Source organism: Sarcophilus harrisii, chromosome 2, assembly GCF_902635505.1.
Source record: "Sarcophilus harrisii chromosome 2, mSarHar1.11, whole genome shotgun sequence".
NCBI classification, from domain to species: Eukaryota; Metazoa; Chordata; class Mammalia; order Dasyuromorphia; family Dasyuridae; genus Sarcophilus; species Sarcophilus harrisii.
This window is the reverse complement of record NC_045427.1, coordinates 592671565-592687872: the sequence shown is the minus strand read 5'-3', so window position 1 is coordinate 592687872 and position 16308 is coordinate 592671565. Positions and strand designations below refer to the sequence as shown.

The 16308-nt window shown below is 36.9% G+C and overlaps 1 protein-coding gene across 1 annotated transcript in view; it reads left to right on the top strand.

Annotated features, from left to right (window-relative positions):
- The window catches only part of HPSE2 (heparanase 2 (inactive)), a 677809-nt gene that overhangs the window by 73664 nt on the left and 587837 nt on the right, over nt 1-16308 (top strand). The window contains exon 3 of the mRNA XM_031956226.1: nt 1422-1583. Coding sequence (XP_031812086.1) covers nt 1422-1583 — 162 coding nt within the window. The remainder of the gene's footprint in view (nt 1-1421; nt 1584-16308) is intronic.

Sequence of the window (16308 nt, the reverse complement as noted above, 5' to 3'; positions counted from 1 at the left end):
AAAAAAATCATTCTCTAAGTACAAAATTGTTGTATGACAGTTCCAAAAAGATCAGAGGATTTTGGATAGACTATATGATCAATAGAAGAAAATAGAAGAAAATATAATTACAACATCCCCCCCCTCTCTTTATATATATACATGTTTATATATGTGTATGTATCTGTATCTATCTCTATTTATGTATCTAGAGCTATTTTTAGTTGTGTTAAGAAAAGTTTACCTTTCTAGAATAGTTTAGCTTCCAATTGTTTTGCTTTACTCTTGTTAGGAACATTGAGGTTAGCTTTGAGTGCCATAGTTTAAAAAGGACATGGAAAAGCAATGAACATGGTGAAGGACCTGAATCCATTGTCATATGAAGGACAATTGAATGAACTAGGCAAGTTTAGCCTGAAGAAGAGAAGACACAGAGGAAACACAATAACTGTAATGAAGTATTTGAAGGACTTTTGTGAAGGAGGACTCCATCCCTCCCTCCTTCTATGTGTCTGATGGGCTGTCTCTCTGTCTGTTTCTCTCATAGGAATAATGGGTCATAGTTGCTGAAAGACCAATTTAAACTTGTTATTAGTAAAGTATGCATTAATAATTAGAACTGTTCAAGAGTGGAATGGATCATATTGAGAAGTGGTATGTTTTTCCAACTTTTTGGTCTTTGTGAAAGGCTAGATAACTACTTGCTAAGTTTGTTATGATGGAATTTCTTTTATGTATGTTTTTGAGTGAGATTATTGTTGAGGTCTTTCCAACTCTCCATTGAGATTTGGTGAAATTTATGTATTGTCATCTAAAAATGTAATCAGAATCTTTGCTATAGCATTGATTGACCCAGTGATTGGCAATCTGTTTTCATTAAACCAATTACCATCAATTCTGTTTTACAATGAGGATATTTGCTGAGAGGTATAGCAAGAATAATTGTAATGGATAACAATAACTATGATAATAAACACATCTACTGCCCATCTTTTCCCACCAAAAAAGAGATGACACTCCCTTAAACCACTTCTGCCTCTGGAGAATAGGAGGTAACTACAAAACATTCCTTCTGCCAAATTCTTTCCCAAAGGTGGCAATCTGATAAAGACTACTCAGTACTTTCTAATTATTGGCAAACTCTGTCATGACTCCAGTTCTTAGAATTCTGTTGTTCTCCTAAAGCTCATAATGTCTCAGTTTGTTCTGTTCCATCTTCAGTAATCTTTGGTCCAAGGCAGAGTCAGAAAACAACAGCAGAGCTATAACATGACTGTTGGTGGGGAGTACAGGCCTCTGGAGCTTTCCTCATCTGAAAGTTTATGGCACTTATTGCCTTGTTTATGGGATTTTGGCTCTTTTTCTGATAACTAAATGGATTGCTTTTGGTAGAAATAGACTTCATTTTTTCTGCCTACCTACTTTTTTCTTCCTTCTTGCAGACATTGTTCGGAGTGATGTTGCCTTGGATAAGCAGAAGGGCTGCAAGATCGCCCAGCACCCAGATGTAATGTTGGAGCTTCAGAGGGAGAAGGCAGCTCAGATGCACTTGGTTCTGCTCAAGGAGCAATTTTCCAACACTTACAGTAACCTCATATTAACAGGTAAGGCTACTGAGGTCAGCTGATGGTTGCTGTGACAAGTTCCTGGCTTACATCAATTAGCAGCCTGAAGCTTTGGATTCACCTAAGTGGTACCCTTCTGAATTTTTTTTGCCAGTTCTGTCCTTTATTTAGTTGTGATGACTTTTATTTTCTTATGACAAATATTTCATGAGGCTGGCATGTACATTTTTGGCCTAAGAATGTAGACTATTCTGCATGTGTATTTTCAAATGTCAGAATCAATGAGAAGCTAATGGAGATTTGTAAAAATATGACTTGCTAAATGTGTGTGTGTGTGTGTGTGTGTGTGTGTGTGTGTGTATTTGAAAGAATTACTAAATTTGGTATCCTTAAAGAAGTGGCTATTTTCACCTTTCTATAAACCTCGTAAATATAAAGATGAACAATAAGTAATAATAACCTCTGGGCTGAGTTGAGAATGTTTTATTGATGGTGGAGTTTGAATTCTCTGGGGAATTTCATTTTCTCTAGTGGAGTCCACAGGCATTGAGAATGTCCTCCATCCCACATGTCCTTGTATGAGTTCTAACAGGAAAATGAAAGATAGATGGCTATTTTAGGAGAGAAGATCCCCAAGATAGAATGAGAAACAGTGTTTCTATGACTGCAAGAAATTTTGCTGGATGAATGAATGGAAGGATGAATCTGGGAGTCTTTCTCTTAAGGTATTTGCAATGCTACGATAGCAGAAAATGATGCAAGAATTCTTCAGAATTTCAAAATGTTAGATGGAAGGAGCTAATCATAGGAACCACCTTGTTTTTCTTGAGGGAAACAAAGCAGGCCTGCCTTTTCTTGACCCAAATAAAGCCTAACAAACCCAGAGTGTATGTTTACCTTGTTTGTGGAGGTTTTAAAAAAGTTGGAATGTTGGCAAAGCCATGAGCAATCATTTTTTTTAACACTCTAAACTCAAATGGGCAAAAAAAATTTTTTAGCTTCCATTATAGTCTCCCTGGCAATTTTTTTTGGAATTTCCACATGACAAACACATTGTTTTTCATTTTGAAAAAATTTAAAACTCTCCCTTTGTCTTCCTTCTTCAACCTGGTGAGAAAAGCAAAAGGATGAAATGAAAACAACTCAAAGGTGCCTTTGAATAGAGGTGCTAAAATCTCCTTCTCTCTATGGTAAGTGGATAAAAGTCAGGAAAATAAATGATATTTTGGGATATGCAGATACAAGAGAATACCCAGAACTCCCCGAGTTCTGTCATACCAAGTATCAATGTTTTGGAGTGGGATACCTATTTTTGTCAGTGTCCAATGGGCTGCATCAGAAAAATAACAGATCAATTGACATTATCAAGGTAGATAAGAACAGTATGATTTTTCACTTTGTTCCCTGGTTTAGATTTTATATTTTTTCCCAAATGAAGGTGTCATATCCTGGAATCCTTGAGGATATTATAGAAGAGAGTATAGGGTAAGAAACTCGAGCCCTCCCTCTGTTATCCTTGAATGTAGCTTAAGGACACATTATCTTTGAAAACTCAAGCATGGTCTATTGGCTTCAATAGAGTCTTTCCCAATTTTCAGTAACATAATCCCTTTGGATGTTTATTCCTGGTTCAAACTGTTGGAATCAACATTGTCAACTTTTACCCTGACAACTTGCTTACTTTCTCCTAAACAAACTTACCCCAGTAAAGAGGCTTTCCCTTGCTTTTGCTTCTCTCAGAAGTGCTTCAAAGCATCCTTAGGCATTTTCCACATTTTTCACCCCAAAGGCCAGGACCTGAGGTGTTACCTTGTTACCCCTGGAGCCCTTGGAGTTTCCCATTTTGTTTACATGAGAGTTCAGAAGGTTTGAGCACCAGGTGTTGGGAAGTGATGGAGTCAGTGCAGCTTAGCACCAGCAGTAAAACTATTTTAATGTCCGCTAACTAAGTCTTTGATTTTGAGCAGTGTGGTTTTCTAATTGTTATGAAGTTTAATCCTTGATTTCTTATATAAATCTTGAGAACATGGTCTCCAGACAGCTAAACATAATATTTAAACATAACTAAACTAACTTTTGTAAATATTTCCCTTTTCGGTGATGAATGTGTATTGGTAAGGGGGGCAAGGTTGAAGGGAGTGGAGACCTCTCTAACGGAGTGACTTTCTTTACCCATTTATTTAGAACACCTATCCTAGGGTTTCTACTTGATGATGGACTAGTAGTTTTATGTAAATCCCCATGCAGTTTGAAATATCAGCAAGGAAAGTATTTATGTGTCTGGGACTGATTTAAAGACAGTGGACTTCTAGATTCATAGAAGGGGGGTGATTTTCTATAGGTTTTCTTTACTTTCATTTATTAAAGCCCTAGGGTGATAATAAGAGAGTATCTATCTGTCCATGATGATTTCAATTAATATGTTCCAGAAAAACTAAAAGAATTGACAGGTGTGATGGCTGCCAATGATATTTGAAAGATCATGGAAAATGCAGGAAGTACCACAAGATTGCAGGAGGATAAATTTGTCCTGATTTTTGAAGAAAAGGAAGAGATTCTGTGGAGTTTAGGATAATGAGCTTGACTTAAATTCCTGAAGATATTCTGAGACAGCTCATGGAAGAGGTGATTGGTTAATATCTAGAAAGATAAATTGTAATTTCAAAGAGCCAAGAATGGCTTCATCAAGAACAGGTCATGCCATTAAAATATCATATCCCTTTTTGAAAGGATTAATAAGCCAGTAGTGGAAGTATATGGTTTACTTAGATCTTGATAAAACTATGGGTAAATCTATGATGCTATTTTTTTCTGAGGCAATTGGGGTTAAGTGCTGAGGCAAGATTTGAAGTCAGATCCTTCTGACTTCGGGGCTGGTGCTCTATCCATTGCATCAACTAGCTGCCCCTGTCATCCTAATCTTAAGGAGGATACAGAGAGCTCTAGATTAGTTGATAATACAATTAGATGGATTTAGAATTGGTTAAATGGTCAGAAATAATGAATAATTGTTAACAGTTCAGTGTCATTGGTATATTTGGTAGAAGGCTCCAGTGAGGTACCATAAGGATCTATGTTTGTCTCTGCTTTTCAACAGTTTTACCAATTCCTTGGATAGATGATATTTTCATGTGACACAAAGTGGGGAGGGAGAGTTCCCACTCTGGGTGATCCAAAATGATTTTGACAAGCTATAACATTGGACTGAATCTAATAAGATGTAATGCAATAGGAGTATATATAAACTTAGGAAGTTATGTTTTGTTTTATGCTCAAGTATGAGAAGCGGGAAGGAATATTACACAATTAGATAACAATTTTCTGAAAAAAATTTGAGAGTTTTGATGGACTTCTGGCTCAATATGAGTCAGCAGTATGAAAGGAAAGCCAAGAAAAGTTAATGTAATCAACTCTGGGTTCAATTAATAAAGGAATAGTTTTAGGAATGAGGGATCATAATCCCATTGAACTCCACTCTGGTTAGATCTTATCTGCGGACCATCTTCAGCTCTGGTTGCCATGGTGTACTAAGGACATTGATAAAGTAGAAAGTGTTCAAAGGAGGGCAAGAATGAGAGCGACGAGCTTGATTTTATGTAAAATGAGGATTTGTTGAAGGAACTGGGTATGTTTAACTTGGAAAAGAGAATATGATACCTGGCATCAGATGTTTGATGGGCTGTCAAGTGCAGGAGGACAGAACCAGGAGTTCTGTGCATTCACTGAGCCTGGTGTCCGAGAGAGAGAGACAGAGAGCGAGAGAGACAGAGAGAGAGAGAGAGAGAGAGAGAGAGAGAGAGAGAGAGAGAATGAGAGAGCATAGACCATAGACTGGGTAAGGTTGGGACATTGTTAGTAGGAAGCCTTTTGATGTGGGACAGCTTTTTGGTCAATATACACAAGTGACCTTCCACTGGGGCCTAAATAAATCTGAAGACCCTGTTATTCTGCATCTAGTCTGTCATCAAAACCTCTAGAAGTACTTTATCCATAGCTTCCAGTTTTATCCCTTTCTCTTGATTTCCTCTGCTACCACCATTCTCTGTCGTCCTCAAACTGTGATTACTGCACTAATTGATCCTAGTTTTCTTTTTGTCTACAATCCATCTGTTGACCTATCCTGTCTGTAGTTATCAGAGAAGTGTTTTGACTTATATTTTATATTATTAGCGCCTACAACTAAAAGATCCAAAGTTAAACTCATCTTTCTTGCCCTTTCCGCCACCCTTACCCTCAAGCAAAAACCTTTTTGCTTCTCTTGTTTTTCCTCTCTTTTAATAGGATCCTCCTCCTCCTCCCATCTTTAATTTTCCCATAGCTTTTCCAGGCCATATTCAATCAGTCAATAAATCTTGTCAATTCTTATGAAATGTCTCTTCCCTTCATTGATAAACTGGAAAGTGTACAGAGGAGAAGAATACAATTGGTGAAGGAAAGACCTTAAATCCATTTCATGTGAAGCTGAAAGAACTGGGCATGGTACTCTGGGAGAAGAGAAGGTTCAGAGGGGACAAGGTAGCCATCATAAAAAATTGGAAGTTATTCTTCCACTCCAGCTTCCACTACCTTAATTCATTTCCTCATTACTCTTCCTGGAATATTTCAGTAATCTCCTAACAGGTCCATTAGCTTCTATTCTCTGTACTTTAATCCATCCTTCCAATTATTGTTAATATAATTAAAGTGTTGCTTTAATCATGTTATCTTCCTCCAACTTAAAAAAAATTTCGTTAGCACTCCATTGTTTGTAGAATAAACTTTTGGCCCCTTAAAATGGTATTAAATGTCTTCAGTTGTTCTGGAGTGAGCATAACTAGTTTATATCACCAGGTTGATTAGCAAACACTGTGCCAAGTTCTGCCAGGGCAGCCTGAGCTTTCTGTCTTTGCAGAGAGACTCTTCATCAGAAAGACTCTGTTCTTGGGCAAAAAGTGGCAATACGCATTCATACACATGCACACACACACACTTAACATGTTTATAGGATCATAAATTTGATTCTAGAAAGGACCTTGATTCTGGAAAAGTCATTTAGTCTAACTACATTTTAAAAGAATACAACTGGTTTCTTAAAATTTTACAAGCATTTTTCCCTCTTTTGCCTTTTTCCTTTCTCCTCCAAATAGAGCAACAAAAAAAAAAGAAAGAAAGAAAGAAAGAAAATTTTGTAACAAATATGTATAATTAAGCAAAACAAATGCCCATATCAGTCATGTCAACAGTGTCTGCCTCATTCCACATCTTGACTCTATCTCTTCTGTTAAAGAGATCCAACCCCATTCATTTTATAGTTACGTATTCTGAGATTGATGGGACAGTGGATAGAAGGGATAATACCAGAGGAGAAGTTACTAGCAGTTGGGAATGGGGAAGGAGGCCTCCTGAAGAAAATGGGATTTCAGCTGAGATTTGAAGAAATAAAGAGAGGACAGAGCCTTCTGAGCCTGGGATCTGGCCACTATATAGATGGAAAGTAATAACAATAATAATAGCCAGCATTTATAGAGCACATTAAGGTTTGCAAAATTCTCCACAAATGACTCATTTGATTCACATAACAACCTTGGAAGTATAGTGCTATTATGCCAAAAAAAAAATTGTGATTTCACTGAAGTGGGAATCCCCTTCATTGGTGCAGATTGCAATCCCCTTCTTATCTTAACATAGGCTTCATGAGTTCCTGTGGTGCCGGTCTCCTGGAGGTGAGCTTTTCCAAAAGTATCTGGGTGATTCTTGCATATCATATGTTGTCAGGGACAGATTTGGTGCCTTTCCTGTTTGGTAGCATTGATCAAATGTGGTACTTCACTTGCATGGAGTTCAGAAAACTTGATGGACTGTCTCTTCCTAAAGTTATTATTACTGTTATTAATAATATCATAATTGACATTTGTGTAACATTTTAAGCTTTGCAAAATCTTATAGAATTTATCTCATTGGAGAGAGAGAGAGAGAAAGAGAGAGAGACAGAGAGAGAGAGAGACAGAGAGAGAGAGAAGGAGAGAGGGAGGGAGAGAGAGAGAGAGAGAGAGAGAGAGAGAGAGAGAGAGAGAGAGAGAGAAGGAGAGAGAGAGAGAGAGAGAGAGGGAGAGGGAGAGGGAAAAGGAGAAGAAAAGGGAGGAGAGGGAGAGGGAGAAGGAGAAGAAAAGGGAGATGGAGAGGGAGAGAGAGGAAGATGGAGAGGAAGAGAGGGAGGGAGAGGGAGAGGGAGAGAGGGAGAAGGAGAGGGAAAGGGAGGGAGAGGGAAAGAAGGAGAGGGAGAGAGAGAAAGAGGGAGAGAGAAAGAGGAAGAGGGAGAGAGGGAAAGAGGGAGAGGGAAAGAGGGGGAGTTGGGTCTGGAATCAGGAAATCCTGGGGTCAGATCCAAACTGAGTCATTTATTAGCTGTGTCATGCTGGGTAATTTTATATTAAGAGTATTCACCTCTCAGGGTTATAAGTAAGACAATAACTGTAAAGTGCTTAGTGCAGTACCTGGCACATAGAAAGCACTATAGAATTATTGACTGTTATTATTATTATCATTAATACTAGGCAGGTCACTTAATTTTTTTGCCTCAGTTTCCTCATCTGTAAAGTGAAGATAATGGGAGCACTCTCATCCCAGGATTGTGAGAATCAGATAAGATAATAATTGTAAAGTATTTGGCATAGTACTGATCACGTGGTAAATACTGTGTAAATGTTAATGATGATCATTTGTTATTATTATTATCATTAACATTAGGCAATTTACTTAAACTTCTGTTTGCTCAGTTTCCTCATCTAGAAAATGGGGATATTAATAGCATCTACTTCCCAAGGTTATTTTGAGGATCAAATGAGATCATAATTGTAAGGCACTTAGCATAGTGGCAGGCACATGATGATCAGACTATAAATAGGAGCTATCATTTTTATTATTATTGGGCATCTAAGTGTTGCAGTGGCTAGAGTGCTGGGCCTGGGATAAGGAAGACTAATTTTCCTGAGTTCAAACCTGGCCTTAGACATTAACTCATTATGTGATTCTGAGCAAGTCACTTATCCTAGTTTCCCTTAGTTTCCTCATCTGTAAAATGAGTTGGAGAAGGGAATGGCAAGCCCCTCCAGTATCTTTGCCAAGAAAATTCCAAGTAAAGTCATGACTGAAATGTCTAAAAAGCAGCAACAATCATCATTATTATTATTAGTTGTCATTGTATCCCCAGTGCCTTGCATGGTACCTGACACATAGCAGTTATTCAATAACTACTTATCATTTTTAAATTAGGCAATAAAAATTAAATGACTTGCCTAGGATCACAAAACTAGTAAATATCAAGTGTTTGAGGCTGAATTTGAACTCGGGGCCTCCAAGGTAGTGTTCTATTCACTGCACCATCTAGCTGCCCCTCATGGCACACTTATGGATCCAGAGTCTCCCAGCTAGCACATTAGGTTTTCCTAACTCCAAATCCCCAACTTTATCCTCTGCCTGCATGTGGGAGAAGGACAGTTAGCATTGAAAACTAAGAAACATTTGCAGATAGGCTCCTAGCCAGGAAGTTTTTATGGCCTCAGCATACGAAAATGAGACTTGTAAACATCTGTTTCCTTTTTCCTTTTACTAAAAACCCCAACTTTGATACAATGAAATCTGGTCAGGTAGTTTTACAGTCAGAGCACAGGTGAAGGAGTTATGGGAATCAAGATCATTCAGAGAGTTGTTAGTATTAAGTCATTTTATTTACATAATGAAGCTTTTCTTTCTGCTTCTATTTCCTCAGGTTCCCAGCATACCTATTAAAGCTTAGTCATTTACATTTATGTGACACTTTATGATTACAGAACACTTCAAAAATCCTTGTGAAGTACAGCAAGAATTAATATCCCCATTTTGCAGATGAAGAACGTCTGGGTTTTACTGACAATGGACCTAGCCCAAGGTCCAATGGATAACAAATGATTAGCCAAAATTTGAACTCCATCTCCTTTGCCTCTGAGACCAATTCTCTTTCCACTAATGCAAGCTGCCCTTTCTTAAAGAAAGAAAAAAAGTCCTAAGTGTTTTTGAAGGGTATGAGCACCCAAAGTCTGAAAATATTTCATGGAGGTAGCAACGTTTCATTATCTCTTGGCAGAGACTTCAAAAATATGTTTGGAATGAATCTTATAATGAGATTTCTTGTACCCAGGGCACTTTGAACTCTTTGAAAGAATGGTAGGAGATAAGCTTTAGCTGGTATTAATAAGGCTGCCTGATTACATTTAAATGAATCCCTAAGTTGGAACAGAAGAGGAATTAGATGGCATTTTCTTATCTTGAATAAGCCTAATGCTATTACCGGTAAAATGAAATGCTGAGTATATGAAAGGCAATGGATGTGCACAAAAAACCTGTCAATGTCATGGGAAACACATGGCCCTTCCCAGAATGCTCATCTCCTTAGGTTCCATAATGCTGAGCTATAATCTCCCTTGTCTTTTTGGGTGCTCTCTTGGAACAGTTTTATTAGTGAAAGATGCTGCTTCAGGAGCACGTCTCTGTCCTTTTGCTTCTGAGGCAGATCCCCTATGAGGCAGGGTTGGGGATCTGAGTCATTTTAAACAACCTTGCAGGGCCAAGCACAGAATAACTCCTGAGCAGATCTCCTCAGTTAGTATTGTTCTCCTGAGAATATGTAGCATCTGAAAGCTCCTTCTTGAATCCTTTTTTCCTCCCCCTTCACCTCACTTTAGAATTTTAAAAATAGTGAATAGTTAGAATTTTCACAGGGCCTTAAAGTTTGCAAGATGCTTTATGATATTTCATTTGATCTTCACGAAAATTCTGTGAAATAGGGGCTATTTTTATTTCCATTTTACAGATGAAGAGAGAGAGCTTAATAATTTGCTCAGGGCTTCACAGCTAAGTATCTAAGGCAAGATTTAAACTCAGACCTTTCTGATTTCAGGCCCAGGATTTGTATGCTGTATTATCACTTCCTTTCCTTTCTACATTCTCTTTTGATAGCTATATACCTATTTCTATGACTGCAGATGTCACTTGTTACATAGACAACTTTTAAATTTATATTAAATTGTTATAATATTATTATGTACCCAAACATTGTAGTTATTTGTGTAATAATAATAAGCAGATCTAGCTTTTTATGGCTTTTATTTATTGTATTTAAGTATAAACTATATTCAATTTAAGTATATTTAAATGCATTAAAATATATTGAAATATAAAATATGTTTGATTTAAGTATATTTTGAAGATATAAACATATTTTAAATTGGTTTTTGGTTTTAGCTAGTTTTTGTCAAATGTGATGTTTTCTATTCTTCGTTTCTCTCCATTTCAGTTGCCAGTCAAAGAACTCTTCCTCCATAACCAGCCCACACACAATGAAAACTCGGTAAAATTCCTGGGTCACTTCTGTGTTATATGTTCAGCATTTGCAGATGTGTGCAGCTGTGGAGTTGCCAGTCTTTTCCTTTAAAAGAAAAAATACCAAAACCCAAACCAAAAATTCTGAAATGTGATGACTTAAGATATGCCTCTATTAGAAACTCATGAGTTCAGAACTGAGAGGGACATTAAGAGTTCATCCTCTACTATCTTACCTATATATTTAACAGATGAATAAACTGAGACCTGAAAGACCATTTCTGGAATCTCATAGCACTTGTCTGGAATCTCATAGCACAACCAGAATTTAACCCTAGATCTGGTAAGTCCAGAAGCAGTTATTTAGCTTTTGATTGCACATCTTAGGTTGTCCACAAAAGGTAAAAAAATCCTTTTATTAAATTCTGGTTACTTTTTGTGTGCAAATGCTGATTAAAGAGATAAATTTTCTGAGAGGTCTAAACCCCAAACTATAGCTTCAGATGGACAGAATTTCTTTTTACACATTTTTATTTCTATATCTGGGGCTGTAATGACAAGTAATAGTGGCTGAAAAGCTCTTGGGGACCACACTTCCTTGGCGCCATATCAGAGTGAGGTCACCACAGGCCATAGGCTGTCTTTCAGCCATGAAAATTGAGGACTTTGAATTGGTTCATTTGACTCTAATTAGACTGCAAGCTAATTGTCTTAAAATACTCCAACAAGTCTTATTAATACCAAAGACCTCACTGATTCATTCACATTAAGAAAATAATATATTGAGACAGCTAAGTGATACATGGTCCTGGAGTCAGGGAGATCTGAATTCAAATTCAACCTCAGACTTCTGACACTTACTAGCTGTGTGATCCTGGACAAGGTATTTAACCCTGATAGCTTTATAGAAAGAAAGAAAGGAAAAAAAGAAGGAAAGAAGAAAAAAAGGAAGGAAAGAAAAAGGAAAAAAGAAAGAAAGGAAATAAAGAAGAAAAGAAAAAAGAAAGAAAGAAAATAATATTTCCAGAAACTGGATAATGATGGTTCCCAGTTAGGGAACATACTTGCCTGTGTTGAAGTATCTGGAAAGCTAATTAGACATTAGGATGAATGGATATGGCATAGTTGAGTGGTATTGAGGGAGAATTGCTCAAAAGTTATCTTTCATTCTAGTGAAAGTTTTTTTTCCTAGTAATGAACATAAAGCTTTTGAATGATTGCCTACCTCTCCCTAGGACCTTACTAAAGAAACACTGACATTATTATTACTCAACAACTTGCTATTTTATAGACCTCATGATGACAATGCCTTCTTATGTGCTGTTGTTACTGCATTATTATTTTAACCTTTTTAATAATCAGACACAATTTCCAGGTTTCTTATTCATAGCCAGTGATCTTAGAATTCAGAGAGCTGTAACTTAAATCAATGTTTAGCATCAGAAATTTGGGGGTAAAAAGACCTTCTCCAACCTATTAGAGTTTCAAGGTTATGAAAATCTAAAAAAAGGTTTGTAACTTTTGCTGACTCTCATATAACATGTAAATAAATTCTCTCCTTTATTTATTTCCCTCCATTCCTTGTGTCACCTCTCAAGTTCAGATTCTTATAACATCATTGGAATAGCCTCTAATTAGAGTCTCTGAATTCATCAGCTCTTCTCCTTAATCTATTGTATGGATCGCTATCCAAGTAATTTTACATTTACATCTTCTTCAGGTTGCTCCCTGCCACTCAGAAACCCTCAATGACTTCTCACTGCTTAAGGGAGGTGTTAAAGGTTCTTCATGCAATTTCCAAACTATTTCATTCCACTTCTCTCCAAACTCTTTTCTCTTCCTTCTTAGTCTTCATACTTTGGTTCAGGTGATTTTCTCTGCCCCAAGTCTCTTTCTCTTGGCTGAAATTCTATTCATCCTTTAAATTTCAACATTTATTCCATTTTGAGGAATCTTCCCAGATTTCAATCAGAAATGATCCCTTCTCATTCTCAATGCTCACAGTAATTTGTCCCTTTCATGCATTTTTACAATCTGCCTAATATTATTTTCATTTGTATCATTCCCATAATCAAGATTATGAAAATCTAAAACTCTTTGAAAGTTATGAAAATTTAAGACCTTCTGAAGGTTATTTTTAATTTGGCGTGGATAAAGCAGATGGATTGTCATCAAGAAGACCTGTGTTCAGATCCCACTTCCAACACATATTGGCCATCTGAGTTCAGATATCATTTAACCTCCAGGCAAAGTTGTCTAGGGTGAATGTGGATTGGCTTTAGTAGAGGAAATTTTTTCACTAGTATTTCTCTATTGTAGGGTCACTACAGATTTTCTCCATCAAAAGTGGGCAAGGCATTGTTCTAAGTTCTAGGGAGAATGAATGTGTTGTTATACAGTCCATGATCCCAAGATCTTGACATTTTGGTAGGTGAGAGATGAGAAATTAACTAATGGTAACTGAAAAATAGCATAATCCATGATCCTAAAATGTTGGCATATTGGAGGGATGAGAAATGTAATTAAATATTGATAATGCTAATTACTATATTGTTAAATATAAATTATTTGAATTTGAGATCTCTGGAGATAATCAGTGAAAGCTCCATAGAGAAAATAGTTTCAGAACTGTGTAGATTGAAAAAAAAAATTCAACAAGGGGGCAGGATGAGATTGAGGAATGAAAAAGAGTCCCAGATTGGCTAGCAATTTGAATATGTGAAAGGGAATAGTGAGAAATAAGGTTGGAAAGGTAGATTATTAAGCTAAAAGCTAGCTATCATCATTGTGGAGTACTAGCCCTGAGTGCCAAGATCAGAAGTTTATATTTATGTAGGTAGTAGGCAGTAGGGGACAAGTGAAAAATTGCAAGTGAGATAGTGACTTGGTCAGAGTATTGTAATATTAATGAAATTACTTTGTGGAATAGACTGAAGGGAACCAGAGTAGAAATAGTAAGAGCCATAGGGATATTATTATGAACTTAAGGGAGATGTAATGAAGGCCTGAACCAGTTTGGTGACAAAATGAAAGGAAGAAGATAGAAGAGAAATATATTTTGAAGGATGAATCTTCTTTGCATTCTTTTTTGTGCCTAGAACACATTGCCTAAACATAGTGAAATGTTTATTGAATTAAGTCGAATTGGTACAGTTCTCTATGTTCTAGGAAACCATTTTCAGACATAGAGAGAATATTCTGGGGAAAATCCAAGAGCAGGTATCTAGGTGACTACCTGGTGGTGGTCAACATTAGGGTTTTCCCTGCTGTTTTTTTGAGTGTGAGAAAAGTGGGTCCAAGTTAAGCAGAGAATTTCATGAGAAAGTTACAAAATCAATTAACAAGCGTGTAATATAAGCATCTGCCATATTCCAGGCATTAAGCTGGATGCCGGGGATCAAGTTAGACAGTTCCTGCTCTTAAGGAGCTTATATCCTAATAAGGGAGACAACATGGACAGATGAGTCTGTACAGCATAAATATATACAAAATAAATGGAAAGGAAATACAAGGTAGTGATTTTCAAAGCAATAGCAGTTGGGAGACTTAAGAAATATATCATTTAGAAAGTGATACTTGTGCTATACTTTAAAGGAAGCATGAGGGATTCTTGGAGGTACATGTGAAGAGGGGAGAGGCATTCTTGACAAGGCAAAGAGATGGTAGATGGAATGCCATGTGTGAAGAGCAGAAAGAAGGCCATTTAAGCCACCCCCTGAATTAACCAAGTTGGAAAAAGATCCTGAAGCTGGAGGTGGAAAGATAAAGGTAGAGCCAAGAGATTCTACCAAGAGAAAGTAAAAGGATTTGGTCATGGAGGGAACATGTTATGACTGTTCAGTCCTGTTGACTTTTCATGATCTTATTTGGGGTTTCCTTGGCAAAGGTACTGGAGTGGTTGGCCATTTCCTTCTCCTACTCCATTTACAGGGGAGGAAATTGAGACAAACCAGGTTAAATGACTTACCCAGGATAACTCGGCTTATTATGTTGAACTTAGGTCTTGCTGACTCCAGGCTTAGTGCTCTACCATATAAGTATGCCATATAGTTGCCCCTGTTAGATGTAAAAGTTGCTGAATATAAGGAAGCATTAAACATTTTAAAGTAATTTGGTGATACTGTTGACCAAGATGGAGTTTGGATAGAAAGACTTAGAACTTTTTTTGACATCTAGAATTTTACATTGCAGCTGGATATTCAACTGACCTCTAAACAATGCTGAATATAGGTGAAGAATAAAAGGATTATCAAGAGTCATTGAAATAGTAATTGAAATTGCTGAGATGATCATAGAATCCTAGCATAGCTAAAAGTGAAAGATGTCTCAATAGAGTTACTGAGGCATCCACTTCCTTTCATTTTATTGATAAGGCAGTGGATTGTTGGAGAGACATGACTGCCTTACCCAATGACATACAGCTTGCTGAGTTAAATTAAGATCTCGATTTCTTGATTCTAAGCCTAGTTATTTTTTATCCTCCCATTATGTCTCTACAAAAGGAGTAGTCATACAGCTTTCTCTCGAAGACTTTCTAATATTTGGGAACCTGGGAGGCAGGTCCTTTCATTTCTAGAGAATTGTCATCAACTAGGAAAAGATGGACCCCAGTATGGAGGTCTAATCCTGTTTCTAAGTACAATGTTTTGCATGAGATGACATATAATGTTGATTCAAGGGCTTTCTCTCTACTGATTGGTAGTCACATATGTAACCCACAGAAAAATCAGATATAGATTGAAATCTGGAATATGGAAATTTGCCTCTGTGGGACCTCTATACATTGCCCTCAGAAGCCAAGGAAAACTGATTTAATCCTTTTTTTATAGTATTCCTTTAAATAATTGAAGAACAGCTACTTTTCTCCTAAATCTTCTCTTCTCCAAGAGAGACACCCTTGGTTCCTTCAAATAATCCTTATATTAGGAAATTTGGGGTTCTCTTAATATTCGGGTTGATCTCATCTGCACAGAGCCTAGTTTATCACTGCCTTTGCTAAATGCTAGCTCCCAGAATTAGATACTCAAATAAGACTCGGCTAAGGTGGAGGAAATGTTTCTTCCCTCTTTTTGTACCTTGTCCTGTTGTTGATGTAGCCTGAGAATGAATGAGCTCTTCAGGGCTTTCCACTTAGGGATGTGCCAGAGCCAGCTCATACTGACTCATGAGAACAGATTGTCACATTTTCCCTTTGAACATTTACACTTCGGGAATTGGTAAATGCTAAAAATCAGTGCTTGTTTCTTTGATTGTCTAGATTTAAGCAAGGGATGGGTAAAATGTTAATAATAATAAAACTTAAGTGTGTTGTGTAAATAGTGTATTTTTTTAGGAGAGTTGGTTGCTAAACATTTGTCAGTACATTCTTGTTTGCATTTTACAACCTTGACTTATATTCAGCCTATATTCTGTTATTGAATTAATACTC